The sequence below is a fragment of the Equus quagga genome, chromosome 10 (assembly GCF_021613505.1).
Source record: "Equus quagga isolate Etosha38 chromosome 10, UCLA_HA_Equagga_1.0, whole genome shotgun sequence".
Classification (NCBI taxonomy): domain Eukaryota; kingdom Metazoa; phylum Chordata; class Mammalia; order Perissodactyla; family Equidae; genus Equus; species Equus quagga.
Genome location: NC_060276.1, coordinates 98,484,781 through 98,512,678, shown reverse-complemented (window position 1 = coordinate 98,512,678; position 27,898 = coordinate 98,484,781). Strand labels below are relative to the sequence as shown.

General features: G+C 42.1%; 1 protein-coding gene across 3 annotated transcripts in view; it reads left to right on the top strand.

The window, feature by feature from the left end:
- The first annotated feature begins 4,569 nt into the window (after nucleotides 1–4,569).
- GK (glycerol kinase) overlaps nucleotides 4,570–27,898 on the top strand; it is a 68,206-nt gene continuing 44,877 nt past the window's right edge. The window contains exons 1-4 of one of the 3 annotated variants that reach the window (XM_046673340.1): nucleotides 4,570–4,789; nucleotides 15,350–15,423; nucleotides 17,997–18,103; nucleotides 24,949–25,026. In XM_046673340.1, the coding sequence (XP_046529296.1) occupies nucleotides 4,712–4,789; nucleotides 15,350–15,423; nucleotides 17,997–18,103; nucleotides 24,949–25,026 (337 nt within the window). In that variant the 5' untranslated portion in view covers nucleotides 4,570–4,711. The remainder of the gene's footprint in view (nucleotides 4,790–15,349; nucleotides 15,424–17,996; nucleotides 18,104–24,948; nucleotides 25,027–27,898) is intronic. The other 2 variants (XM_046673341.1, XM_046673342.1) reach the window with 2 other exon arrangements.

The window sequence follows — 27,898 nt, the reverse complement described above, 5'->3', positions numbered from 1 at the left end:
GAACACCCAGGCCCCTAGGGATATAATAATGATCAGGACAAAATCCTTGGCATCGAGGAGACTACCTCATGCATTTCAGGGGTCTGGGTAGGGAGAAGGTGGCAGGGATCTGCATCCTTAACAAGCGCAATAGGTAATTCTGACACGCCTAATGTTTGAGAACTTCTGCCTTAAGCCTTTATCTACTAATATTCTAACTGGATTACTTGACTATAAGCAGAGAACTAAGATTTGGGAGAAAAGGGCACTAACAAGTCACAAGCCAGATTTCTCTGCTTTCAGTTTTGCCACAGTTTTGTCAAGTCCTAGAAAGATAGAGATTCCAGCATCCCCATAGCCTAGAGGTTCTCAAAGTGTGGTCCCCACCAGCAGTATCAGCATCACCTGAGAACTTATTAGAAATGCAAATCCTCAGACCTCATCTACTAAACCAGAAATTCTGGGGTGGGGGCCTGGCAACCGGGGTTTTAACAAGTCCTCTAGGTGGTTCTGATGTAGGTAAAGTTTGAGAATCACTATGATGAGGATTTTTAGGCTGCTTAATTTTAAAACGGTTTATGATGAGGATTTTTAGGCTGGTTACTTTTAAAACTACAGATGAGAAGCAGGCTCCAAGGAGTGGAATTTGCTTGTCCCTTTGTTGGGAAAGATTTACATTTCTAAGGGAAACCTCTATCTGTGAAGATGCCTCCCTCTCTGTGCAAGGAAGAAGGGGGATGGCCTTATCTCTAGAAACTCAATGCCAGAGGCAAGAACTTAAGTTGGTTACTGTCTGGCAACCTAATGTAACTGACCCCGCCCCCCCCAAATCCTCCCTTGTCTTTAGCTGAGGGTAATATTCAAGCGGTGACTTCTGCCATTTACTCAATCCGGTTTGATTCTTATCTAAAAGTTGTGGGACCGCCAAATGGCCGGACCCTATGGGCACTGATACCATTTTAACTTTTTTACATATTCCTTTGTCTTGTAAAGAGATAACTCACATACCTATGCCTTAAATTTAGCCTTACTCTCCCCACCCAACTTTGCAGCAGAAGCAGCAGCAGCAGCATGCCGGCGGCAGCTCTGCCTGCCCATGGGTCCTGTCCCCATGCCAGCGGTGGCAGCAGCAGCTCCCCATGCCAGCAGCATCTCTGACTGCCCGTGGGCCCTGTCCCCACGCAGCAGCCTGACTGCCCATGGGTCCTGTCCCCATGCTATTCTATTCTCTAAATAAAAGAGCACTACTGCCAGATCTTAAGAGTCTAAGAAATCTTTCTTTTGACTCCTTGGCTCACCGACCCGGCATCAGCTATATCTGTTACAAGTGCCACACTACATAAGGTGATACATAATTTTAGGTGGTTACACTTAGATTATTAACACATATGAGTGGATTCTCCAGGTTGCATGGGGAGGGGGGAAGGCTCCCCGTTTGGCTATTTTTATCAAGTATACTTAAATTCTTAATCTGTCTTTAACTCCCTCTGCTACTTTACGCAAATCACTACGTTTGTCTGCCTAAATCATCCCAGTCCTGTAAAATAAAGTGCTGATGCTATTTATTGTAATCCTTTCCAGCACTAACTTTCCATTGTATGCGTTCTATATGCATATCAATCCATACCCACGCAATCATTAGAATAGCAAGGAGAGATTAAGGAAAGGCTGGTTTTCCACATAGACTAGGCTAGAAACAAATTAGTCAGGCAAATATGAGAAAACCAAGAAGCATTACAGGACAAAAAACGATTTTCTAGGGAAACGTAGCCTTTCCGCTTACATAAATTCTCTGTAAATTAACAGGAAAAACTGGAGGAGGAATAAGGGAAACACCCACAGACTCTCCAAGGGTTGACTTCTTGCTCTACCAGTCAGAAATCATCACAGTGAGCTTTAGATGAGTCAAGCTACTTAAATCATTTGCATGAAGGACTTTGGTCTTTACCTCTGGGTTTCTTTGGTGCAAACAGACTTGTCGGTGAGACTGTGTCTCGCCTTTCAGGAACCATGCTGCTTGTAGAGCGCTTTCACAGGCATTACATCGTTTATGTCTCACATTAACCTGTCCACGTCAGTGACGTTTCCCGTTTTACAAACGAGCAAAAGGAAGCCGTGGAAGGAAACAAGTTACTCAAGGTGAGGAAGATGAAGTGTTGAAGGGCAGGGCCAAGATCAGATCAAGGTCCTCAGCTTTCCAATCTGGTGTTTCCTCCACTGCTTTGCCTTCAAATCTGGGATGAGCAGCAGGGAGATCAGCGTGCACCAGTATCCTACCTTCTTCCTTTTTATCCATTTTCCTTCCTAATTTTCCTCAGCTTCCATTCCCTCAGGCTGCTGTAAAAGGGCACTAGGCTTGATATCAAGAGATGGAAATTCGAGTTCTAGTTCTACCACAGAAGGCTGGCTGGTCGCAGACAAGTCACTTACGAGCTCTGGGCCTCAGGGTATCCCATTATTTCCAACTCTGCCTCAATTACAGTCTGAACAGTGGAATCAGCATATCCGTTGATTGATTTTTACATTTGTATAGATTTGAGTTTGCAGACTGTAGCTGAGGCTTAAAGAGATGATAAAGGGCAGGCAAACTGGAGCAATTCCAAAAGGATAAGAGAAAACAGATCTACAAGAGTGCGAGTAAATATTTAGGGTGTGGAGTTGAGGTGGGCTGAGCGGGACTCTTTCCTTTAAAACCTTTCCCTTTGACCTTTCCAGATCTCTATGAGAGAGCTTAGATATGTGTGACTTCTGAAAGCTCAAATAATATCTTGACCTTTCCATTTTGTTTTTGGTGAAAGGAATGAGGATTTGGAATACAGACTGTTGTGGGAACCACAGAATCAATGCATTTTAAGAATCTCTCATGTACATCTAACCCTACTTATTCTGAAATGTCTGAATTCTGATCCCACTATACTGCGAAACAAATAATCTGCTGTCCTGTTGCAATCTGAGTCAAAAATATGCGAAAGTTCGAACGTGATCAGGGATTTTTTTTTTTAATGGATCAGTGTGGCAGGTGTGGTGGCTTTCTTTTACTGCCTGCTAGAGTCAAGGAAATCCTTATCTATATGATTCAATTAACATCTTTCACTGTATTTACAGGCAAATTAGCCTAGATCTTTTACATTTGCCTGTATGCCTGTCTGTGTCTTTTCCTCTTCCAAGAAATTCAGAAATACTGATTATCTGCACTCCAATCCTAAAGCAAACCAGTTTCTTAATAGTTACAAGTCCAGCATCTCCAGAAGCAGGCCTCATCTAGAACACCAGAGTCTGATTTCTGGACAGAGTAAAGGCAAATTTGCTTCCAGAGCAAGTGTGGTAAAACTATAAACACAGAGATGGACAAGTAAGGTGGTGTAGAGTAAGGCAAGAAGGGGAAAAAAAGTAGAAATGATGTTCCAGAATACTGCGAGATTGGGGAAAGGGGTGGAAAGAAATGAAAGAGTGGGAATAGAATACTTCTGAAATTGATAGAGAGCATGGTGGTTTACAAAATCAATTTAGCCATTTTTCAACCAGCAGTTTGAAAAAACGATATGCAATAGGATAAAAAAATACAGAATGCATAGCATGGAAGGATAAGTACTGTTTTGGAAACATTTTTCAATATATGTAAATATATATAAAATGCATTTATATATGTAACTATAATATGTAAATTATAAATAAATGCACGCGCACACGTGCGCACTTGCCCCGGTTCTTTTGTAAACTATTTCTCACAGTGGGTCTTGGTCTAAAGTTTGAAAACCCCTGGAACATAGGATCCAAAAAGATCCTGGCAAGATAAATTCCAGGTCAAACGAGAGAGCCCCTTTTCTTTCCTTTGCAGTCCAGAGCAGTTAATGGAGGGAAAGGAAATGGCGTGTGAGGGAGGGGAGACCAGAGTGAGATCTAGGAAGCGCAAGGGCGCATCAGGACAGAGAAGTGCTGGGCGACTTCTGCTGGGATAGTTAATTGGGGGACCAGGGGAGGTTGATTTTGAGAACTTCCCTTCCATGCTAAACAGAACGAACTTCACATTCCTTGTCCCAGAAAAGCCTACAAAGGCGAGGGATTCGCGTAGCTCCTGGAAGTGACAAGACACAGGGTCAGTCCCTGTAGAGGGGAGGATTATCGTGAGAGAGGAGCGGGCAAGTGGGCGGGGCGTGGGAAGCGCGGGAAGGCCAGGAGGGGTCGGTCGACTCACGCCGCGCTGTGCATAGCCCACCAGCGGAAAAAGCAGTTGTGCACTTTGGGACCCATCCGCGGGCGGGAGCCCCAGGGCGCGGGTGGGGTTGTGCCCTTTCGGCCGGCCAGCGGCGTTCCCTGCCAACCTGCAGCACCCGCCTCCGCCCCGACCCTGCCGCAAGCTGACCGCGCCGCCGGGTCGCCGGGCCCCACGTGACCTGCAGCGCGGGCCCTTGCCCCCGTGACGTCTCGCCGCCCTCGGGTTGTCGGAGCGTTCCGCCTCTTTCCGCGTTAACTGATTGGCTGGCCCGGCAGACAGCGCCCCCCTCCCCCCCGCTACTCCCCCGGAGCCGTGGGGAACGCGGCTGGGGGCGGGGCCTGGGCCGGAGGGGCGGGGTGAGAAGGCTCGGCGCCCGTAAAGGGGCCGCCGGAGCGCGGCCGAACGTTCTGCCGGGCAGCGCCGCCTTGCCCTACCGACTCGCCGCTACCCCTCCCCTGCGCGCCGCCGTCACCCGGGAAACGGGCCGCGATTGCTCGCCGACCCGGAGCTGGTTTCATGGCAGCCACGAAGAAAGCAGTTTTGGGGCCGCTGGTGGGGGCGGTGGACCAGGGCACCAGCTCGACGCGCTTTTTGGTGAGCCGGGGGTGACATTTGAGGAGGAGCTGAGCTGGGGCGGGAGCCCGGGGACGCCGGCGCTGGGTATCGCGTCCCCATCTCGCGCCTCCCCCGGCCCCGGGCCCCTGCCGTCAGGCAAGGGAAGGGAGGCCAAGATCCCCGGAGCGGAACGGGACCTGCCACGCTGGAGCCGCCCCGCCCAGGCCTGGGGTACCTCGGCCTCTCGCGACCCCCGGAGGCCGAGCTGAGTAGCCCCGGCCTTAGCGGTGGAGCCGGGTCACCTACTAATGGGAGGACTCCTCCCCCAAAGGGAGCTAGGACTCGCCGAGCATCTGTGCAGAGCGGCCTGCCTGCAGCCGGGGACAGGTGGCCACATTGACCGCTGCTGCGGTCTTCCCCGGGAGCATTTGGCCTGCGGGGCGCAGGACGTCCTTGGATGGGGGGAAAGCTGTGTCACGGCTGTGGTAGCCTAACACTGCGTCCTTTGGAGCAGTAGAACGAATATAGTATTAGCGTAATGATGCGTTGTCATCTTCTCCCGTAGAAATTGCGGAAGGTAGAATGCTAAGGAAGGGGGCCGGGGGTGGCAGGACACAGTAGGAAAAAGTCACACTACACTGCTTTTACCAGAATCTTTATTTAATTTTGAAGACTCGCAAATTTCAGTTCTGATGCTTTGCCCATTACGAACAGATGATTGTCCTTTCCGCGCTTCACAGCATAAAGGGACAGGGAAATTCTGTTTTCTCTTTTTATTTACCGTATATGACAGCAGAGTTTTACCATAACAGTGCTATTTAAGTGGCTCTGCTTGTTAATTTGTTTTGTGCAATTACGAAACTTGCGCTTAACGGTGATCTAGTACTGAGTTCAGTAAGATAATTTAAAAGTCATTCAAATAAACGCTAGTTGGTCAAGAGCCCGTGCTTTCAGTGGACGGTTGACTAACCTGGCAAGTTGCTGTAAATATTTATTGATTATTTAGCTCCATTCTCACTGCTTTACCTCAAATCGTTTTTTCGTGCATTATTTAGTATGTGTATGTATACGTCATATGTACAGTATATATATATTTTCAAAGTTCTGTTTAGCTGACCACTTGACTAAAACCTGCATTTGTGTCTTCATTTTGATACTCGTCTCTCTTGTCTAACATGGAAAGCTTTCAGTCCAATTGTAGTTTGAATCTTCTTTAACGACTTACCCTGGTTTGAGCCGCCAAGACACGGTTCTTCCATCTCTTACATTGTTTACCTTTTGATCACCCAGGGCAGGTATCACTTTGTCTTATTTTCATAAATGTTTATAAAGTAATCCTGAATCATAAGGAAGAAAGTCTGCCTAACTGGATTTGATCACCACATAAAATACATAATCATCATTGTGTATTTAAAATTAAGAAAGACCATTAAGTCGTGTGTGCTGACTAACTGTGGGTTGATTTTTGAAGGCATATCCAAGAATGGCCCACACAAATGCTTGCAGGGGCCTGGGCAGGCAGGGGGAGGGGGTCAGACTGGAGAGCAGACCCAGGCCAAGGGAACAGCCTATAGCTGCCAAGCAGGACACAAGCCTGGTGTTGCCAGATCTTCAAATTCTTTAAGAAAAACTGGTAGTCTAGAGTTTTCAGTGAAATCTTCCTTTTTTTTTTTTTTTTGGTGAGGAAGTTTGTCCCTGAGCCAACATCTGTTGCCAGTCTTCTTTTTGCGTGAGAAAGATTGTCCCTGAGCTAACATCTGTGCCAGTCTTCCTCCGCTTTACATATGGGATGCTGCCACAGCATGGCTTGATGTGCAGTGTGTAGGTCCATGCCCGGGATCTGGACTCGCAACTCCATGAAACCCAGGCCACCAAAGCAGAGCTCAACCACTCAACCACAATGCCACCCAGCCAGCCCCGAAATCTTCCTATTCTTGAATGTTGGCAACTAGTTCATAGTTTGTCGTTGTGGGCGACAAACCAAACGTGGTGATTGTTGCCAAGTTGATACAGCCTTTGCCCTCTAGAAAGTGGGTAAAATATTTCATAACTTTGTAGTCTGCCTTTTTAGGAGCCAGCCTTACTGTGCTTGTCTTCCTTTCAACTCTTCACTGTTGCTGTCCGTATAGCCCAGCAATCTTCTTTATCTACTGCAGGTTGTTCCTGGTCCCTCAGTTTCTGTTGTCCAAGAGGCAGCTTTCTGCATTGATGCGGAAGGAATAAATCAACTTCATATTATCACAATCAGTTGTTCAGTGTGTGACGTGAACAACATGAGCCTTCAAAATTTGGGTTCTGTTTACTGGGCTCTGTATGACACGTTCTCAATGAGTAAGCTAAGATGCAGATTCAGAAGACCCCCATCCTGCTTATTGAAGGACATATAAAAGTTGATCAATAATGTTTTCTGCTCTTTGAGAAACAACTGTGAAAGAATGCTTCAAGGGTAGAGAAAAAGACTTAGCCATCCTGTGGGAAGTAGAGGAGAACTTGGGAAAGGTTTAGCAAGGTATTTTTTCCTTTGATCATAAGGAAAGAGATTGCTAAACCACTCCCTCCAAAAGGCAGATAATAGATGTGGTGAATAAGTGTTTCAATCACAAGGTGATTCCCAGGAGTTGTTCCAGGCGTATTGTTCCATGTTGTAATTATGACTCAAAAAATAGTTGCTTACCTTCTCAGGAAAGAATACAGTGGAGAAGAACTCTCATAAGGAAGCTTACAAAGTTAAAGGTATTTAAATAATTTCCTGACGATTATTCGTCAAGTTTGCATGTCGAATTCAGCTTTCACAAGACCAATAACCTCTCCAAGCTTTCTTCTTCCTTTTCTATGCTAATAATATTAGCTTTCTCCCATAAAGGACACAAGATTTCTTTATTTGTGCTCTTTCATCCAAGGGGAATGCCTCCTCCCCTGTGCCACTTTGCTTCTTGAAATTCTTATCTACCTTCCATAAGGGCTCAACTACAGTCTCAGTAGAAGTCTTCCTCAAATTCTTAGAATTTCTCCCCCTTCCTGTAGCACTTTTCTTATGTCTCTATGAATAGCTCTTATCACCTACTTTGTATTCTATGCCTGCTGTACTTGAGAGCAGGGACCTCCTTTTAAGCCTTGTTCATCTTTTTATTCCTTAAAACATCTTGGTCAACACAACAAATGAACACGTGTCTGTGGGGAGCACTTTACAAATGTTTATTGAATAGATGATCATTTTTCTTTAATAGGTCAACAGATTTTTAATTCTGGTTCTCTTTTTCACCTTGTGAAAAAATCTCATAACTTTCTGACTTGGATATGTTTGATTACTTAATTTCTGCTATTTTAGTAGTAGACCTGCCATTTTAGGGGATCTATTCCTTTCTTCCTGCAGTTGTCGAAGAATTAATCTTGGGACCCTATGCATATGCTTTGTGCTAAAGGAAAATTTCCAGCTTGTGTGATGGGAAAGCGAACTGGGGTTGGCACATGGTTACTCAGATTGCAGAGTGGGAACTTCCTGGAAAGAGAATTAGTCTAACAGGTTTCAAGGAGGGGCCGTTTCTTTATAAGACGAAAGTTTCAGCTTAAACAGTCAACTTCCTTCTTGAGTTTGGTAACTTTGTTTTTTCCCCATTAAGTTGAATGCTCAAAAGAAAACCAAAGGCTTAGAATGTGTTGTCGCTTGACATGTGTCAGGTACCGTGTTGAGGACTTTTCCAGAATTATCTCATTTAATCCTCATAACAACTATGATGTAGGCAGTATTAGTAAGCTCCTTTACACAGCTGATTAGACTGTGCTGAGGATGGTGGCCAAGGTCGCACAGTAACTGGTGGAGCTAGGACTCAAGTCCGGGGCTGGTACCCTCAGAAGCCTGTCCTGACTCCTGCCTTAGGCTCCTGGCTCCCTGGAGTACTGTGAAGGGAAGATGAGAAGCTGGAGAAGGCCATTTACTCACCTCTCACTCCAGTGTCACTTCTGATTATAGTCACAGATGAATCTTCACCAAGAAAAGCATACTTATACGTTGGTTTCACAGTCTGTAAAAAATGTTGCCTTGGAATAAGTGATGCTGGTTTTGATGATCTTGTAATTCGGATTCAGCAAGTCCAGGGCAGGGCGCAGGTGTAGTCACCGTGGATAATGGTTGCGTAACCATTTTGTTCCAATAGCTAGTGTCTATGAAGAATGACTAGAATTGTAGTTCCGTGCTTATTTTGGCAGGAAACATTGCCCTGGCCCCAGTTGTCTCATCCTACTTAGAGATCTCGTAAGGCTTAGGGACGAATTTCCGCTTGCTTTGTTTCATTTATTTATTCGACACATATTTATTAAGTACCCATTAGGGGCCAGGGACTAATGAACAGCAAATTTGGTAAAACTAATTTGGCTCATAGCTGGAATGGGGCCACTCTTGTAATAACTATAGTTGTGATTCTTTTGTGTATTTTTTTTTTTCCCCACAAAGTTGGTTTGTTTTCTTGCCCATCACATTACGCAAATGGCAAGGACACATTCTCATCAGAGAGCTGTCACCCTCTCGTCCTCTTGTCTGTCACAACCCTAAGAGTTAAGAGCTTTCAATTTTGAGCTCCTTGAGGGGCAGAATGATGTCTTTTCTTTTCTTTTCCCTCCCCAAAGCCTAACACAGCATGTGGCATGTGGCAGGTGCTTATTATATGGATAGACATCAGCAGAATAGACATCGGCCTACAGAGATGAGATGTGTTGACTAGGATCAAAAGACTAGGAAGGTACACCTTGTGGGGTCTTGGAAAAAGTCGAATTCAGCATTAGATATATGTATATTAGCTGTATTAGATATATGTATATGCTATTTAATTCAATTTCACTTTTAAGAAAAATATAATGCCATTTGCTAAGTTTTCTTCTGTGGCTTTTTGGAAGACACCATGACGCCTTTTGTGGTCAAGTTTGCGATGTAACATATTTAGCTAGTATTTTTATTTTAGGTCATTCAGATTGATATAGTATCATAGTGTTCTAGAGCGGGAGTTCACATTCCTGAAAAATGTCTTATCACATAGTACAGTGTGGCATAAAAGAATAGGCTGGAGGGGAAATCACGTGGGGAGGGGAATGAATGTGCGTGTTTATGATGGAATAGCTGAATTAGTCACAGGAGGAGTGAGGCAAGCCTAACGGACAGTTACTTTGTAAGGACAGCATTTTGTCTCTCCACTGCTCTCCTTCTAAGATGGAGGAGGCATGCGTTGTTGCAGAAAGTCCTTTTCAAACAATTTTTTATAAAAATGATTTTCCCGGCTTCTTCCGTTTTCTAACTATCCCCCTCCTCCAAATCTGGAATTGAGTCATGATTTAAGCATAGTGGTGAATATAGAGCTGGTGACTTTTTTTTTTTTAAGATTTTATTTTTCCTTTTTCTCCCCAAAGACCCCCAGTACATAGTTGTATATTTTTACTTGTGGGTCCTTCTAGTTGTGGCATGTGGGATGCCACCTCAGCCTGGCTTGGATGAGCGGTGCCATGTCCGCGCCCAGGATTCGAACCGGCGAAACCCCAGGCCTCCGAAGCGGAGCGCGCGAACTTAACCACTCGGCCACGGGGCCGGCCCGTAGAACTGGTGACTTTTAATTCTACCACTTATAGGTAATGGTAGTAGTAGCCGCCGTAAGAATAAGACCAAGAAGCAGCAACGGCAGGAGTAGCAACAGCAGTAGTGGTAACATATTCTGAGCGTGTGCCATATGCCTGTGCTGTGCTAAATTCTCTTCCTGCATGAACTTGTTTCTTCAGTTTTTAATTGCCCTCCCCCCACAACAAAATCTGGAACTGAGATGTGATTTGGGCTTAGAGATGAATATAGAACTGGAGGTTTTGAATCCTAATTCTATCACCTATCAGTAGTGCTGGTGCTGGTAGTAATAGTAATAATAGTAATAAAAATAATAGCAGTCGTAGCAACAACAGTAATGGTAACATCTTCTGGATGCATACTGTGTGCCTGCCCTGTGCAAAGTACTGTCCATAAATTATTTAATCCCTTTGCAGATGGAAAAGTCGAGGCTCAGAAAAGTTAAAGTCAGACAGCTGACACGGGCAGAGCTGGGGCTTGATCCCCACCCTGCTCTGTGTGCCTCCCAGGCCTGTGCTCTTTGCCTCCGTGTTACACCAAGTGTGAAGTTCTCATCTGCCTTTCTGGCCCGCACCAAATTCTGAGAACACATCTCTTTCTTTTTTTATTGAAGTATAATTGACATATAACATTGTGTAAATTGAGGTGGACAACGTGTTGATTTCATGCATTTGTGTACTGCAATAAGATGACCACTGTAGCGTTAGCTAACATCTCTATCATGTCACACAAGTATTTCTTTTTTGTGGGGGGAACAATTAAAATCTAGTCTCTTAGCAACTTTGAAGTTTATAATACAGTATTATTGACTGTAATCTCTATGCTGTGCATTAGATCTCCAGGACTTATTTATCTACTAGTTCCAAGTTTGTACCCTCAGTGGATCTCTTTCTTTAAGCTTATGACCTAAACTATAAGCAACTGATTGCTGGGCATCTGCACTTACGTGTCCGAGTAACACCTCAAACGCACATTATCTAAAACGAAATTTGCAATCTCCTTACCTCTTTCTGTACCCCAACTACTGTTCCTACCCTATCCTTTGTCTTGTAAACACTGCCTACCCTAACCTATAGCCCGTCATCCTTGAGTGTTCCTCCTTTTTCTCACTCCTCCCCATCCAAACCCTTGATGAGTCGAATTGCTTATATCTCCTAGATTAAATCCCTCTCCGCACACGCACTTCACACCTTTCAGTCCCCACCACTGCCGCCCCCGGAGTGGAGCCCTCCAGGTATCTCACCTGGATCACTGCAGACACGTGGCAGCTGCTCTCCCTGCCTCAGCCCAGCCTCCCCCACCCATTCCTGGTCCCACATGGACTCCCTGCTATTTAACCTGAAGTCAGTCTAGAAGTTCTCTTCTGCGAGTCCTTCTCTGACCTCCACAACTCTGGGTTGGGTGTCCTTTCTCCTCTTCATAGCACTGGCAGCCCGATGTTATACAACTTCTTTGTATTTGCTGCCACTTAATGGATGATGACAAGATCATAATTAGTGTTAGTAGAATCTTATACTGGAAAAGCACTGAATTGGTATTTAGAGTACCTAGCGTTTAGCCCTGTTTGTCAGCATTATCTAATCTCTTGGAGTAATGCTCTGTAAATATGAGCATTACATTCAGTCCATGGGTTTCAGTTTGTGTTGTCCTTTGTTTTTTTCCTTGGGACTCCTTGTTAAGCTTTTGACTGGAAGGGTTTAAATCTGGAAGCTGAAGTCAATAAAATGTGAAATCTAAGGTGGGTGTGGTCCAGAGGCTCAGCTGGAGCTCCCTGACCCTCCTTCCCAGCTTCTGAAGGGCCACAGAAATGCAGGGAGCACATTTTGAAAACACTGGCCCAGAGCATCTCTAGGATCTCTTCTAGCTCCCATAGATTCATTGTATCTTAAAACATTCCTTTTAATTAATTTTCTTTTTTCTTTTTTTTTTTAAGATTGGCACCTGAGCTAACAACTGTTGCCAATCTTCTTTTTTTTTTCTTTCTGCTTTTTCTCCCCAAATCCCCCCAGTACATAGTTGTATACCTTAGTTATGGGTCCTCCTAGTTATGGCATGTGGGGTGCCACCTCAACGTGGCCTGATGAGTGGTGCCATGTCCGCGTCCAGGATCCGAACCAGCAAAACCCTGGGCCGCCACAGCGGAGTGCGCAAACTTAACCACTTGGCCGCCGGGCCGGCCCCTAGTTAACTTTCTTAAAGAGAGTCTTCTCTTCTGTGCCGTTGTGCATCCAAAGTTTTATCTGTTCAATTTGGTGAATTTCAAACTTGAAAAGGGAGAAAAAGATACTGAATATCTGTAATTCTAAGGTGTTTCTCTGTTGCCATCTAATGATTTTTTCTCTTTTTTTTGAGGAAGATTAGCCCTGAGCTAACTGCCGCCAATCGTCCTCTTTTTGCTGAGGAAGACTGGCCCAGAGCTAACATTCATGCCCATCTTCCTCTACTTTATATATGGGATGCCTGCCACAGCATGGCTTTCCCAGTGGTGCTGTGTCCGCACCCGGGATCCAAACCAGCGAACCCCAGGCCACCGAAGGGGAACATGCGAACTTAACTGCTGCGCCACAGGGCTGGCCCCACCATCTAATGATTTTTAAACAAATGACCATGCTAGATCTTTTATAAAGCAAACTGTATAGCCACTGCCATCTTTAATTGGCAATGGCTTTTGAAATCTACTTGAAAAGAACAGACTAGCATTCTTGCTACTGGGCAATGTGTTCCCATATGGAATTAGTTAACCTCCAGCCATACTGTCTTGTGGAAATATCTTTAGCCTTCTTTGTATACTTATGCATCTGCAGACAAGTGGTTGGCTAGGAGGTTTCATTATGATTCTTCACACAAACCTAGATATATGAGAAAAAGAGTACTCTAGAACTTCACTATCCAATATGACAGCCACTAGCCACATGTAGCTGTTGATCACTTTAAATGTGATTAGTACGAATTGAGGTGGACCATCGGTGTAAAATATATACCCGATTTCAAAGACTTAGTACTAAGAAAATGTAAAAGATTTCATTAGTAATTTTTATATTGATCACTGGTTGAAATGATAATTTTTTAGATATATTGGTTTAAATAAAATGTATTATTAAAATTAATATCACCTGTTTCTTTTTATTGTGTTTTATGAGAAAACTTAAAATTACATATCTGGCTTGCATTTGTGATTTCCATTATATTTTTATTGGATAGTGCCGCACTAAGAAAGTTTTGCAGATTCTAAAAATATTAAATGTAAAAAGTGTCCCACAAACCTGGGAGTGGTGCACAGGGTCAAATTCTAAACACCGAAAGGTGATGTCCATTTTCTCCTCAGATTCAGAGCTCTAAAGAAGTAGGGAGGTCCAGGCTCCATCTGGGTATGTCTAAATGCTGTGTGATTAGATGGTGTCATTCTCTAATGTGGCAAATAGAATTTACCAAAATCCTTCCCTTTTCATTGCCTATTCCAAAGGCCTATAAATTCATTTTTAGTGTGAGAGTCCTGACGTTAACAGAGTTAAGGCTAGGAAGTGATGGAAGAAGGATCTCATTCTATTCATAGCCCCATAGGTCTGCTATTAAGGTTTTTATGAATCCAGCCGGCATAAAGGATCACCTTTTTCCTTCACCCCTAGTCCTTTGGCAATTTGAGAGAAGACCCTGGGAGCAGCAGTTATATGAATGGAAATAATACAACCATAGTTTCCTATTAGAGTTTTTCTGCCGCATAACCATTTCTCATTTAATTTGATAATTTTTCTCCTAATAAGTACTGGATAGACCATATTTTTCTAGACATTGAACATATATTTTTTGAGCATTGACTCTGTCCCAGGCACCATTCTAGGCCCTAGAGATACTTCAGTGAATGAAACAGGACAAATGGGGTGGACATCCTGGAGACATACCCCAGTGCTAAGTTGTAAATTACCAGAATATGACGTGGGATTCTGCCAAGTGCCTTTTATTTGTGATGTGTCAAGTTAACCTTTGGCTCGTAAGATATCTTCTCCCCTCAAAAGACTTGAGAATTTGTCTTTTTGCTTTCATTATGTTTCTCACTCCCTCCCGGAAAGGAGGTGTATGTGTGGAGAAGGAGGGGAGCAGTGCCTCACAATGTGTTTTCTCTTGTTACTTTCTCTTTCTTAGTCTGCATTGAGCAGGAAATTTCCTCCCACAGGAAGCCTAGGCATGGAAACACTTTCTTAACTAATTGGACGTTACTTTATTGCTGCAATTACAGTGATTTGGGGAAGTTAATTTTAATTAAAATATGAATCCTTACTCTGAAAGACTAAGTATTTTGGTACTCCAGTATAGGTACTCCCAGGTGAAAAATAATATATATGAAAAAAAGTTGCTAAGTTTTAAAAAAATATTGTTTTAGTAGTATTAAAATTGTGGAGATTCGCACAGCACTTCTTGGTTAGCTTTCATCCGTTGGTTTTAGTGTTTTGTATCAAGGGGCAGGAGTTCATGACAGGTATGTCACAGAGAGCATTGAGCTGAATGCCAGGGTATACTTCCCCTCTGCTGACACGGCTCTTTTTACCTCTTGTCCTTCAAAGGGATTTACACAGGACGCTTCCCCGCCTGGGCATCTATGACTCTGTCTCCACTTCTAAGGTGGATGCAGAATGGAACCTTACGCCATCATTATCAGCATTTTGCCGGCTCTCTTATTCTTGAAAAGAAATTCATACTATTAGCTGGTTGATATATTAACTTTCCACATCTGGAGCCATTCTTGTTTTTTTTTTTTTAAAGAATAAGGAGTTGCCTCTTTAATTTGATCTTCAATAGATTTCTCTTTAAAAAGAAGTTATTATTTCTGAAGCTACCTTAGAACTTTGATGATTCTGTCTGAAGAGAAAGTAGATCGTCTTGTATGGCATTTCATCTAATTGGACTTTTTCTATCAGCGAATAAGAACTTCAGTGGCTGAACAACTTTAAACAACTTTGCTGTCTACCTGCACTTGCACCCTAATGTTGCAATGTGTTTTTCAGGTTTTCAATTCGAAAACAGCCGAACTACTTAGTCATCATCAAGTGGAAATAAAACAAGAGTTTCCAAGAGAAGGGTATGTTTCCTAATTTAATATGTAAAGATACATCATGTTTATTAGTTCATCTCACCCCACCTACCCTGTGGCTTTGTAAACTTGAGCAAACACCCTCTGGAGAAGACTTTTTTTTTTTTGAGGAAGATTAGCCCTGAGCTGACTGCTGCCAATCCTCCTCTTTTTGCTGAGGGAGACTGGCCCTGAGCTAACATCCGTGTCCATCTTCCTCTACTTTATATGTGGGACGCCTGCCACAGCATGGCATGCTAAGCAGTGCCATGTCTGCACCTGGGATCCGAACCGGTGAACCCCAGGCCGCTGAAGCGGAATGTGCGCACTTAACGGCTGCGCCACTGGGTCAGCCAAGGAAGACTTTTGAGGAATAGGTATTAGTCAAGAAAAAAAGCTAATAACTTGGTAGCTCAGCAAAAACATGTGGGTAATTGATAGCTTAGGAATTCAGGGACGGGAGAGGAAGGGATAATAAAGTAATCAAGCAAAGAAGTATTAGATATCAGAAATTCTCCATTGGCTTTGAAGTCATTTAGTTCTGTCGTCTTCATTGTCAAACTGCTGCCTTGCTGATTTAAGTGTAAGGGTTTGTTTCTTAAAGATAGATGTTTTTAAAAAAGCATTCACACACTATCTAATGCTGAAATCATCCTTTTTGGGTATAATGTTCATGTGTAGTAATTGTGATGAAATATAATGTTAAGTATATTATTTAAAATTTAATGGTGTTTATGATACAAGCACTTTGCAAAACTGTGTGGCAGTTTCTTATAAAATTAACCATACATCTGCAGCGTACAACTCTTAGGAATTTATCCAAGAGAAATGAAAACATATGTCTGTAGAAAGACTTATACATGAATGTTTATAGCAGCTTTATTCATAATAGCTCCAAACTGGAAATAACCCAAATGTCTGTTGTCAGTAGAATGAATAACAATGAAATACTATTCAGCAGTTTTTAAAAAGTGAACTGAGGGCCAGCCCCAGTGGCCTAGTGGTTAAGTTCAGCACACTGTGCTTCTGCAGCCTGGGTTGAGTTCCCCGGGTGCGGACCTACACCACTTTTCTGTCAGTGGCCATGCTGTGGTGGTGGCTCACATACAAAAAGAGGAAGATCGGCAGCAATCTCAGCTCAGGGTGAATCTTCCTCAAGAAGAAAAAAAGTGAACTGATAGACACAACAACATGGATGAGTTTCGTTGATATCATGGAAAGTGAAAAAAGCTGGATGCAAAAGAGCACGTACTACATGGCTCCATTTATCTGAAATTCAGGAAGAGGCTAAACTAATCTAGGATGATAGAAATCAGACAAGTGTTTGCCTGTCACATATGCAGTTAGTTGACTTGAAAGGGGCGTGAAAGAACTTTCTGAGGTGAGGGAAATATTCTGTGTCTTGGCTGGGGTGTTGGTTAGATGGGTGTATACATTTGTTAAAACTCAACAAATTATGCACTTTGGATTTGTGCATTTCACTGTAAAGTTTACTTAATTTAAGAAAGAGAAAAAATTGGTGTCTTACCAAATTTTATCATGTTCTTCCCGTGAGAAATGTGCTCCTGTGTTTTAGAGAATTCCTTTGTTTAATAATAAAAGCTTCTGATATGTTAGCAGCATGAGAATGCCTGTCCGCAGGCCTGATCCCAGTGCAACTTGGAGAAAGGATACCTGGGTCTTGGAAGGACCAAAATTCGAAATATGTGGAAGGAGTTTGGGTCTTTGGAAGAAGAGAATTTAGAGACAGAGCTCAAAGCTGAGAAAAGGGAAGCATTTAGCCAGGCAGGCCTGAGGCAGATGGAGAAGAAAGGCATTTGGAATTCCCTTGCTACTTCCAGATCCTACTGTAGGATTCCTGTAACTTGTGTCATTTCTCCGTCGAGTTTCTTCAAATCACCATTTGTTTCTCCTCCTTGTCATTTGTTATGAGCCTTTCATCCTCCTGACGCCCTGGTACCTTGCCAAAAGCACACTGGGATTGAGTTTGAAAACTTGGATTAAGCACTTGTCTACATGAAATAGTTATTGAACTGAATTTAAATTTTTTCCCTAAATTCTAACAACATGTTTTAGGGGAAAATGGCAAAAGAGAGTAGTATACTTATTTCATTTTTCAAAATTCCTTTTGCTTCATAAGTAAACAACTAAATAAATACAATGAACAAATAAGTAAATAAAATATGTGTATATGAGTCTACTTAGAAATAACTAGTGACTAGTGAAACCTGCAGAAAGTTTATCAAAATTCATCAAACCCACAGGATTTAAAGAACTGGGGGACTAATTTCTTATTGGATTTGAAAAAATGATTTTAAAATAGATAGAATGTTTGCTATTTGTGACCTGTTATTACTTGCCTCCTTTCAAATAATTAACTATTGTATGAAGAATAATAAAAATGTAAGGGAAATAGACTTTTCTTTAAATCATTTCTTTAGAATAGTGGATATGTTTTGCTTTGTTTAGCTGATTTTAATTTATGTCCCAGCCACACCCTCATAAGTGATCATTTCTAGAGAAATAAATTACAGTTGTATTGCTTTCTTGTGGACTAACCAGATACATTCCTTTGTTCAAAGGTGGGTGGAACAAGACCCTAAGGAAATTCTGCAGTCTGTCTACGAGTGTATAGAGAAAACCTGTGAGAAACTTGGACAGCTCAATATTGATATTTCCAACATAAAAGGTATTTTTAATAGAATATTGTACTCCATGGTGTGATTATCTCGATCATATTCATTCAGCACATAATCGAGTGCCTATGCAGTGGCAGGCATTTCTGCGAGAACTGAGGATACAACAGTAAACAGGAAGATTAAGTCCCTGTTCTAATGAAGCTTTGATTTTGGTGAGAGTAAGACCAACAATAAGAGCGGACAAATACAAGCTAATTTCAGATACTGAGAAGTCCCATGCAGAAAAGAAAGCCAAGCGATATGGTAGAGTATGCCTAGAGGGGCTTACTTTAAATTGGATGGCCAAAGAAGGCGTCTCTGAAGAGGTGACACTTTTGCTGAGGTCTCAAAGGCCAAAAGGGGCAGCCAGGCAAATATCTGGGAGAAGAGTGTTTGAGGAAAAGAAGGCAGCACATGCAAAGGTCCTGAGGTGGGAATAAGCTTGGCACATTCCTGGATCAGAAAGGCCAGCATGTCAAAAGTAGTGTAAAAGAGGGATGAGGGTGGGTGAGTAAGGAATTTCAGTAGGAGCTGAAATCGAGGAAGTGGAGAGGGGCTTGTCGGCCATAGTTAGGAGTTTGGATGTTATTCTTAGTATCACAAGGAGCTGTGAGAAGGTTTTAAGCAAGGTGGCAGGAGATGACAGGATCTGACTTGCAGTATAAAGACAACTTCCTGACTGCTGTGTGGAGAGTGGATTATAAAGGCGTAAATATGGACACAGGGAGACCCGTGTGCGGCTGCTGTGAAAGTCCTGAGAGAGGAGAATGGCTGGACTGACAGAGGTAGTGGTGGAGGTGGGGAGAGAGGGCCAGGACTTGCTGATGGATTGGATGTGAGGGTAGCAGAGAGAGTAGCAGGGTGGAAGGAAGAGATGGGTCAAAGATGGTGCTTGGGGGTTTTGCTGGAGCTCCTGGATAGATACGGATGCCTTTTGCTGAGGAGAGAAAAGACTAGAGTAAGGAACAGCTGGGGGTTTGCGGGGGTGGGGGGGAGGTTGTTTGAAATCAAAACACTCTATTTGTAAAATCTCCCTGAAATAATTGAGAGTGTTGGATTATTACGGATCTCTCTGTTAATTCCTAGTAATTTTAATAGAATGTCTACCTAAGTTTGGCTTTGCATCATTCATAGGAGAAAAAAAATATCCATCCAAAATGGATACGCTAGTGTAAAGAGTGGAAACATAATGCGGTAATCGCCATTTCTTTATAGTTTAAATTTTTCAAGTTCATCATTCAAGGGTTATTTTTTTCTTCTATAGGTACTTTGACTCTAGATAGGGGGAACCATCAATTGGTGGTGATGGTGCCTTGAAATTCATGTCATCTTGGCTCTGAGTCTTACCAGCATTCCTGAGTTGAAACTTTGGGTTTTTTTTTCCAGACTTTCCCCTATTCGTATGGATAAAACTCACTTAAAAGAAGACTAAACATAACCAAAACCATTCATCCAACAAACCCATAGAGTGCCTACCATGTGCTAGATGTGCTACGGATACATACAGTGGAGCACAAGGAGGGTTGTGCAGCTAACGGTCAAGTGGGGCAAATAGATGTTAATCCAGTGATCACAATAATTGCAAATTAATGGAAAATTGCAACAATAATATAGTTATTTCTGTTGTTGCCGATTTTTAAAAGAAAGAAACACCCACGTATGATTTGATATTTGGTTAACAATTTCCTAATATCCTACGCTTGTTTTATCCCTCCATTTGGTGGAAGTGCTTCAAACTTCTTTTAGAGTTGCATTCACCAAGATTTAGATGAATTGTGCACCCAAGTGATTGTCAGTTGTTTCCTTGAATTGTTCTCCCAGCTTTCACAGTCTAAACAGAGGAAATATATGAGGCATTCAGTATCACACTCTGTTGTCAAAATGCCCATTACCAAAGGCGTGAATAATCTAGCTTCCTGAAAGCCGTGTTCAGGATGTAGATTCCAGGATGATTGACCATGATTTTGACATCATTTTACCTCCCTTACAGGTGAGGTAGGCTGCGATGTGTTGGCCTTCTGGACCCACTTGGGTGCCATTCGTTTTCCTCTTGTTTTTGTGGTGTATGTGAAGGTGACACACAACTCCTGCCCAAGTGACTTGTCTTCCAGTTGTGCTAAGTGGTCTGTAGGAATACTGAACACGCAGCTCTCTGTTCTGCACCTCTCCATGTCTGGCCAGTGTGAAACCCATACCTGAGCCAAAGTGACCCAGCACTTCCTTCTCAACAACCACCAGCCTATGGCCAAGGAAGAGAACGTTCCACAAGCCCCTCCATACCAGGCCAGTTGTACTAAATATTTTTTCCCAGATAATTTATTGAATTGGCACTGCCAAGGGCCAAGCTTTTGCTTGCCTATATGGAACTCTGTGTAGATCACAGAATGCTAACGCTGTAAAGGATCTTCTGTCACCTAGACCCAGTTGCAAATGAGGGAACGGGACTTCTTGGAGGTTGTAAAGCTCTTTAGTGGTGGATAACGTTAAAGCACAGCCCCCCTGTCTCCTGGGCCAGTGCTCTTTTTCCTGAGCCCCACGGATGATAACCTCACAAACCACTTCAGTTTTTAGTTCCAGTGTGGCAAGTCAATGGGCTTTCCAGCCGAAGAGCAGTTCATTTATAGTCTTACCTGAGAATCATTAAGAGTTCATCATATCTGGTTGTATTTCTTTTGCAAATTCCAGTTTTATTGGTTTAGTTGTCCTCATCTTCAGAAAGTTTGTTGATCTCAGGTTCCTATGAACAATTCCTCCAGAAGTAAAACTCACTCTCCAGCTGAACGGCACACGTGAGCCCGACAAGTATATAGGCTGCTGCTTTCCTTCTTGATTTAGAGAGTTGGGCAGCTGTTTGCCTGTCACTGGACGGAAGAACTACAAAGTAGAAAGAAATACATTATTCATTTTATTTTAAGAACGAGCACATATTTATGCTAATCAAAAGCCTATACTGTTATCTATGAGAAAATGATGCCAGATTAAAAGTAAAGTAAACTGAAATTTACGTTATGTTGATATATTCTTAACTTAGAATTTTCACATCTAAAGTAGTGTTCCTAACCCTCATTAAGCCCATATGGTGTGATTAAATTACAGTAGTATTTGAATTGGAATCACTGATCTGGACTATTCTGCGTACTTAATTATTCTTCTTCAGAAAAAAAAAAAGAATGACCATACCATGTACTTTCATCCTCTCTCATGTGATTCAAGCAAAACACAACATAAACTGTTTCAAAGCTGAGAGCGTAAAATCCTCAGCGTTTATGTATCAGAAATAGTTATCTCATGATTAGAGAAAAGGGAACCCCTACATTGATTCCTCCACCGCCTTGCCCTCCCCAACATAGTCACACACACGTCCCTCACTTCTCAGACTCATATTCTCAGGGGCCTTTCAGGGGTCTCAGAAAGGCACCTCATTCTCCGAAATAACTTAGAGCAGTGGCCACATGTCCTTTGCGATTGTTGTAGCTTGCTTCAAGCACACGTCTTCCGGAGACTGTTTTCTTAAAAAGCTTTACACCTCTTCCCACTTTTAGTAGCCCCACAGCCTTCCTCTAGGGCTCTTATTACTGTGCCATGTCTGTTTTTAGTTCTTTTTTCAAAACTGTGTTCCAATTATAAATTATGATTTTATTTTTAAATAAGGATGCATGTCATCTGTAATTCTACCAAGACAGCAATAGTAACATCCTAGAGTATTTCGAAAGGCTTTTTTCTAAGTATATTCTAACTAGGATTATAACTTTTCACAGAGAATTCAAAGCAAAATTTAACCAGAGATTTTGAAGGTAGCATTTAACTAGTTAATTTTACTAGTGACACTCAGTGTAAAGAAAAACACCCCCTGAGAAAGAGTATGTAGGTAAAGCATGAACCTGCTAGATACGAGAGTAATACATTAGGTTTTATATATGCCAATGGTTATAGTATCCGTAACTAAAAGACTGCTAGGCCGGGAAATACATACTTTATGCATGTAATTTTCATATACTCCTAAATGGTAGATGATCTCGGGTGGAGGATTACAAAACTTGACTGTGTTATTCTGACAAAGAAGGAATTAAAATTAGAACTATTAAGAGAGGCACATATGCTGGGATTAGCAGAAAAGTTTTATTTAAAAAACATAGAGGGGGGGCTAACCCAGTGGTGTAGTGGTTGGGTTCTCACGCTCCGCTTTGGTGGTGCAGGGTTCATGGGTTCAGAATGTGTTTATGGCTTTAAGAGAATGCTGAGAAGCTATTTTGCTGGACTTTGATTGTCTGCAAGAAAAGCAATTTTACTTTGCAGGAAGGAATTGAATTAAGAAAGAGGGGAAAGAAGGAGTGGTAGGGCAGAATCTGTGACTAATGAATCAGCTAGAAATAGCTCTAGGTTACATTCTGAAGACAAGTTGGAAAGCCAATAAAGAAAGGTCCCACGAGGGGCATAGAATAGCAACTCAAGGATTGCAGCTAAGGGAGCAGCCAGCCCGTTTATGGAAAATTAATGCGGTGGGGAGAAATAGGAGATTTTAGTAGACTGTGCATGCATGGTGAGCCCACATTGTAAAGTTGGCGCTAAGAGTATCACGTTCACGATACCCAACTTTAGCAACTCATTGCTGAGGACCCACTGAGGTCCCTGGCCTCTGTCATGCCCAGAGTGCTGCTGGGGAATTCCTTTATGTGTCCTGGTTAGCTGAGTCCCATTCTCTGCACCTGTTACTCCACTCTTTCCCCAATAATAATGATGACAATGAATGGCAGCAGAAGGGAACATTAATTGAGTGATCACTGTGTGCCAGGCACTGTTGTAATATGCATTAACTCAGGGATTGCTCATTATAACCCTGTATGGTGGGAACTGTTATTATCTCCATTTTACAGAAGATAAAACTGAGACCCGGCGTCATGCTGCTGGCAAGCAGAGGAATTGGAATTTGAACCCCAGCAGTCCGGCTTCAGAGCCTGCGCTCTATTGAAGAGCACCCCGAACTCATGATCCTACTTTTGCTTGGCCCTGTCTCAGCAGATAACCTTGCATCCTCCTTCACAGGGAACGTTGAGGCTCTGGGACCTTAATTCTTCAACTTCCTGTTCCTGTACTTAATGTCTGGATCTCATGCCCGCTTCGCTCCATCACAAGGGAAGCGATAGCCTTCTGCCCTACTTGAGGCTCCTCCTTTCACCTGGGCATTAATCCCATCCCTTCCTGTCACTACAAGGATCAGGACTGTCCCATTGATTCCCAGCCCCTCTGCCCCGCACATTCTCTTTTCTCTTCCTTCTTTATTCCTACAAACATTTGTCTTCTATTTTTTAAAAAAACACGCCCAAATCTCTTCCTCTTATCCTGTGTCTCTGTTTCCTGGAGTAGAATCTCAGTCATCTCTACCTCTAGAAAGGGTGTTAAATAAAGGAAGGAAATCTGCATTGGATAAAGATTATCTCGAACAAAGTTGCTGCTGGTTCCCCTCCGCTCTGTGTTGGTCAGAACATTCCTATCGTGTTTTATTCTGGGAGTACAGTTTGAGTACTACAGACAGACAGTCGCGTCTTCCTAGGAAAGGTGGTGAAGGGATTTTAAACCGTGCCATATGGAGGTGGGGGCCGCGGAAGGAAATCGGATTATTTAGCCTAGACGGGAAGAGAAGACTTGATGGACCAAACAGCAGCTTCAAGCTCGTGAAAGACTGACGTGTGGAAGAAGGGTCAACCTTATTCTGTGTATCTCCAGAGAATATAGCTGAGACCTACAGGCAGAAGCTAGAAGGAAAAGGAGCTTTTTGGAAACCAAGGCTGTGCAATAGAGATTGGTCTGCCTCGACAGACTTAGTATCTTGTCCCTAGATGTGCTGTCTGAATGGTCACGTGACGAGCGAGTCTAGAAGAGATTTGAGCACCAGATGTGTTGTTGATTATGTAGCCTTTAAAGTCTGTCCTAACCTTAAATTCTGGAAAGACCTCAATCCTTTAGTCCAGTGTGTTCCACCTGAGCTGCACAGTCGAATCACCTGGGGAGTTTTAAGGAAAAATAGAAATGTTCAGATCCCACCCGGGTCAGTTAATTGGAATGTTAGGCCAGGGCCTGGGCAGTGCTATTTTTAAAAGCTCTGCAGTTGATTCTAATGTACAACCAAGTCTGAGAACCCGTGATTTAGCTGAATCAAGCTGAACTGAATAAGATGGTATGCATTAGTATTTTACTTATGGTAACTTACTGTGACTATAGCACTTAGCTGTATGTAGGTCAGTATAATGTAAATGCCATCACATATTGTATTTGTGCGTGATTCAAACTCATATGTCTTGTAACATATTATTAAAATACAAGAATAGAACTAAATTTCTAGCTAACCATAATATGACATTGCCCAGCGTGAAGGATTTTATCTCTGGCTATTTTCATTAAAATGAAGGTATGCGGGTGTGTGCACCCGCATACCCACACACACAGAAGGAAATTTTTTGTAGCAATTAGTAAATAAATGAATGAAGTGATTGTTGGTCTCCTCAGAATAATAAATTGGGTATTCTAAATTTGTAAAGTTATTGTATTCCCTTTTTATAAGGCAACTTGGGAGCCTTTCGGTTGGATATTGATCTGGGTCCTTGTCATCACGTGTTGGTAATGAAGCAGGAAGAAGTCTGTAGAAATAAAAAGAAACACTTTTAGCATTGAGTATCCACTTTTCCTGGGGCCACTCAAAAAAAAAACTCAATACCACTACAAACGTTCCAAATGTTTGTTCGAATTGTTATGTTTAGTTGTGCCTGTAACAAAAAAAAAAAAGAGAGAACTATTCTCCTGAAGTCGTTTTCTACTTGTTTAATTTTCTACTCCTTTCTGTTTAACTTTCTCTTTAAAGCTATTGGTGTCAGTAACCAGAGGGAAACCACTGTAGTCTGGGACAAGTTAACTGGAGAGCCGCTCTACAATGCTGTGGGTAAGCTGTCGCACGTGGATGTCAAATGCAAGACCTTTCTCCACTTGCAAATGTCATACTAAAATATCTGGCTAAGAAAGCGTGCAGTCATGTTTCCTGTAATCTGATGGGATGGGTAGAAGAGTCCTCTAAAAAAATCAGTTTCTATATATTTACCATTTTTAGATATTTATTCACACGTTGAATGAACTCTTTCTCATGTTCTCCCCTTTTCCAGATTATTTGTATTATACAAATGGGTGAATGTTGCTGGAACTGTTTCATAAACCCTTCTGTTTCTGACCCCTAAAAGAGATCTCGTTTCCTTCCCCCCTTGAAAATCAGAATCACAACTGTTCACAGTCATCTCTCTATAAAGTACTTGTGTATTTGTTCTTCCCATCTAGGAATTTGAATGGACTCTTCTGAGATTATGAAAATAAAATCTCAAAATTTTAATTCCTTCTGCTACAAATTTAGCTATTTCAGCAGGGGTTCAAAAACTCAAAATCTCAACTATACCAGCATTAACTGTCACTTAAATGTGCATGACCATGGGTATGTTTTAGCGTCACTCTTTGTACTTGACAATTGAGCACTGAATGACACTGTCACTTGCTAAAAGGAAGATTTTGTTTTAAATCTGCAATCACTAAAAGGTGTTGTTTTGTCACAAATAGCAAAGCACAATTTTTTGTCAATAAAATAGCAGGTTGTGGGGCGGGCAATGGAGGCAGAGAAATTGTCAGAGATGGGCTGATTTATAGAGTGAGCTATGTTTACTTTACAGTTACTTTGGTAGTATAATTACTTTAGTATTGATTGGTAGGAAGTGATATTCAAGCAAAAAATATACTAAAGAGCTGCCTTGTAAGAGTAGCATGAATTCTTTGGAAATACTCTGTGTAAAAAATTAAGATATTTGATGTTATTGTGTTGTAAGAAAACATGTAGTATGTCTTCTTTGTGGTAAAAAATTAAAAACTCAAAAAATGTCAAAGAATTGCAAGCAAAAATCCTATTGCACAAAAGTACATCTTTTAAATTTTTATTTTGTTCTCATTCTCATGAGTAGCTCATTTTGAATTTGAGTAAAGCAGGATGTTACGGTTTTAATGACTAGTACCTAGGAGGGTATTCTTTGACAGATCAGTGTTAGCTAACTTCTTGAACTAGTTAGAGTTTTACTTTCTTTTCCCCCTGATGAAGGAAGGGGCCTACTCAAAGGAACCAGAAAGTTCCTGTTAAACTCTAAACTTTGAATTGTAAAAATGCCACTTTGGACTTTGAGTTGTCATTTTAAAATAATGCAACTAGGTTAGTTGAAGTTATGCTTACAGTGAAGGATTTAAGTAAATATTTTACCAGAAAAGCTTTTTTTCTGTCATGTGCTTATATACTCATTTCCTTTTCTTTTACCTGTGTCCCTCTGCACCCCTCCCTCATTCTCTGTGCTTTGGAGTTTCAATTCAAACTGTGCCTATGGAATATGAAGAACTTTTTTTCTATACGTGTGTGTTTTGAGAACCTCTTATGTGTTTGGTGCTACACTGGGTGTGTTATAGAGGATATGAATTCTTGGCTGTTTTTATAAACACTTTATAATCTAGTTTTGGAAAGACACTAATACAAAATTAGGGAATAGTTGATAAATTGTGCTGCTAAGTTGAATAAGAATTAGAGAGGTACACATCAGTATGGATTTTGAATTTGTGGCGTACCTTTGGAAGAGGTTGAACTCCATTTTGGGCCTTGAAGAATGTATTAGATTACATTAGGAATAGAGAGAATTGAGGGATAGTCTGAACAAACTATGAAGGTGAAAACCCATACATGCATTTCACCAGAGTGAAGAGACTGATCGGATTCGAGCATAGGATGACTTATTTATTAGTTTTCCTAGAACTACCGGTGAAAATAATGCTCAATAAGTGCTAGCTGCTATTACTGTGTCCTAGGGATTATGCTAAACACTGTCTCATGTTATTTAATCTCAGTGACCTGTGAAGCAGGTTTTACTAGCCTTATTTTATTAATGAATTATGGAAAATCTATATAACTTGTCCACTGTCATGTAGCTATAAGAAGAAGTAAAGCCACATTGAACATAAACCTCTCCAACCCCAAAGCCTGTGTTCCAATTTGGATAGATAGGTGTTGGTGAGGATATAGAGGGCACTAAAAGCTATGTACTGGGCAACATGGGACAAAATGGATAATAAAGGGGAATTTAGCTTTCCACGGTGGTGGAATGGGTTATTTCAAATGTGCCTGTCGGGGCTGGCCCACTGTCATGGTGGTTAAGTTCATGTGCTCTGCTTTGGTGACCCAGGGTTCACCGGTTTGGATCCTAGGCATGGACATACACACCACTCATCAAGCCATGCTGTGGTGGCATCCCACATAGAAGAACTAGCAGGACTTACAACTAGGATATAGAACTACGTACTGGGGCTTTGGGGAAAAGGAAAAAATAAAAAGAGAAGCTTGGCCACAGATGTTAGCTCAGGGCCAATCTTCCCCACCAAAAAGCATGAAAAAAAATGTACCTGTCTGCTGACAACAGCTTGAAAAACTGGACCAAAAAAGAAAACTCTGTCTGAAGGACTGGAAGGCTACCAAGGCAGTGAGGAGTTGTGGGACCAAGATGAAGGAGAGAAGGAAAGCCCAGAGAGGTAAGCCCAGAATTTGGTGTTGCTTATTCCCTAGAGATATCTGTAGATTCTGAAAGGCATATCTCAGAGGCTAAGCAGCACTTTCATAGGTTCATGAAGATAGAGAGGCAAAAGGTGGAGTCACGGGCTCCCAAGGGTGGGGATGATATTGATAAAATCCCAGCCTTTCAGTTGAGATTGTGAACGGCCAATCCTAAAAGTAAGGTAAACTGGAAATA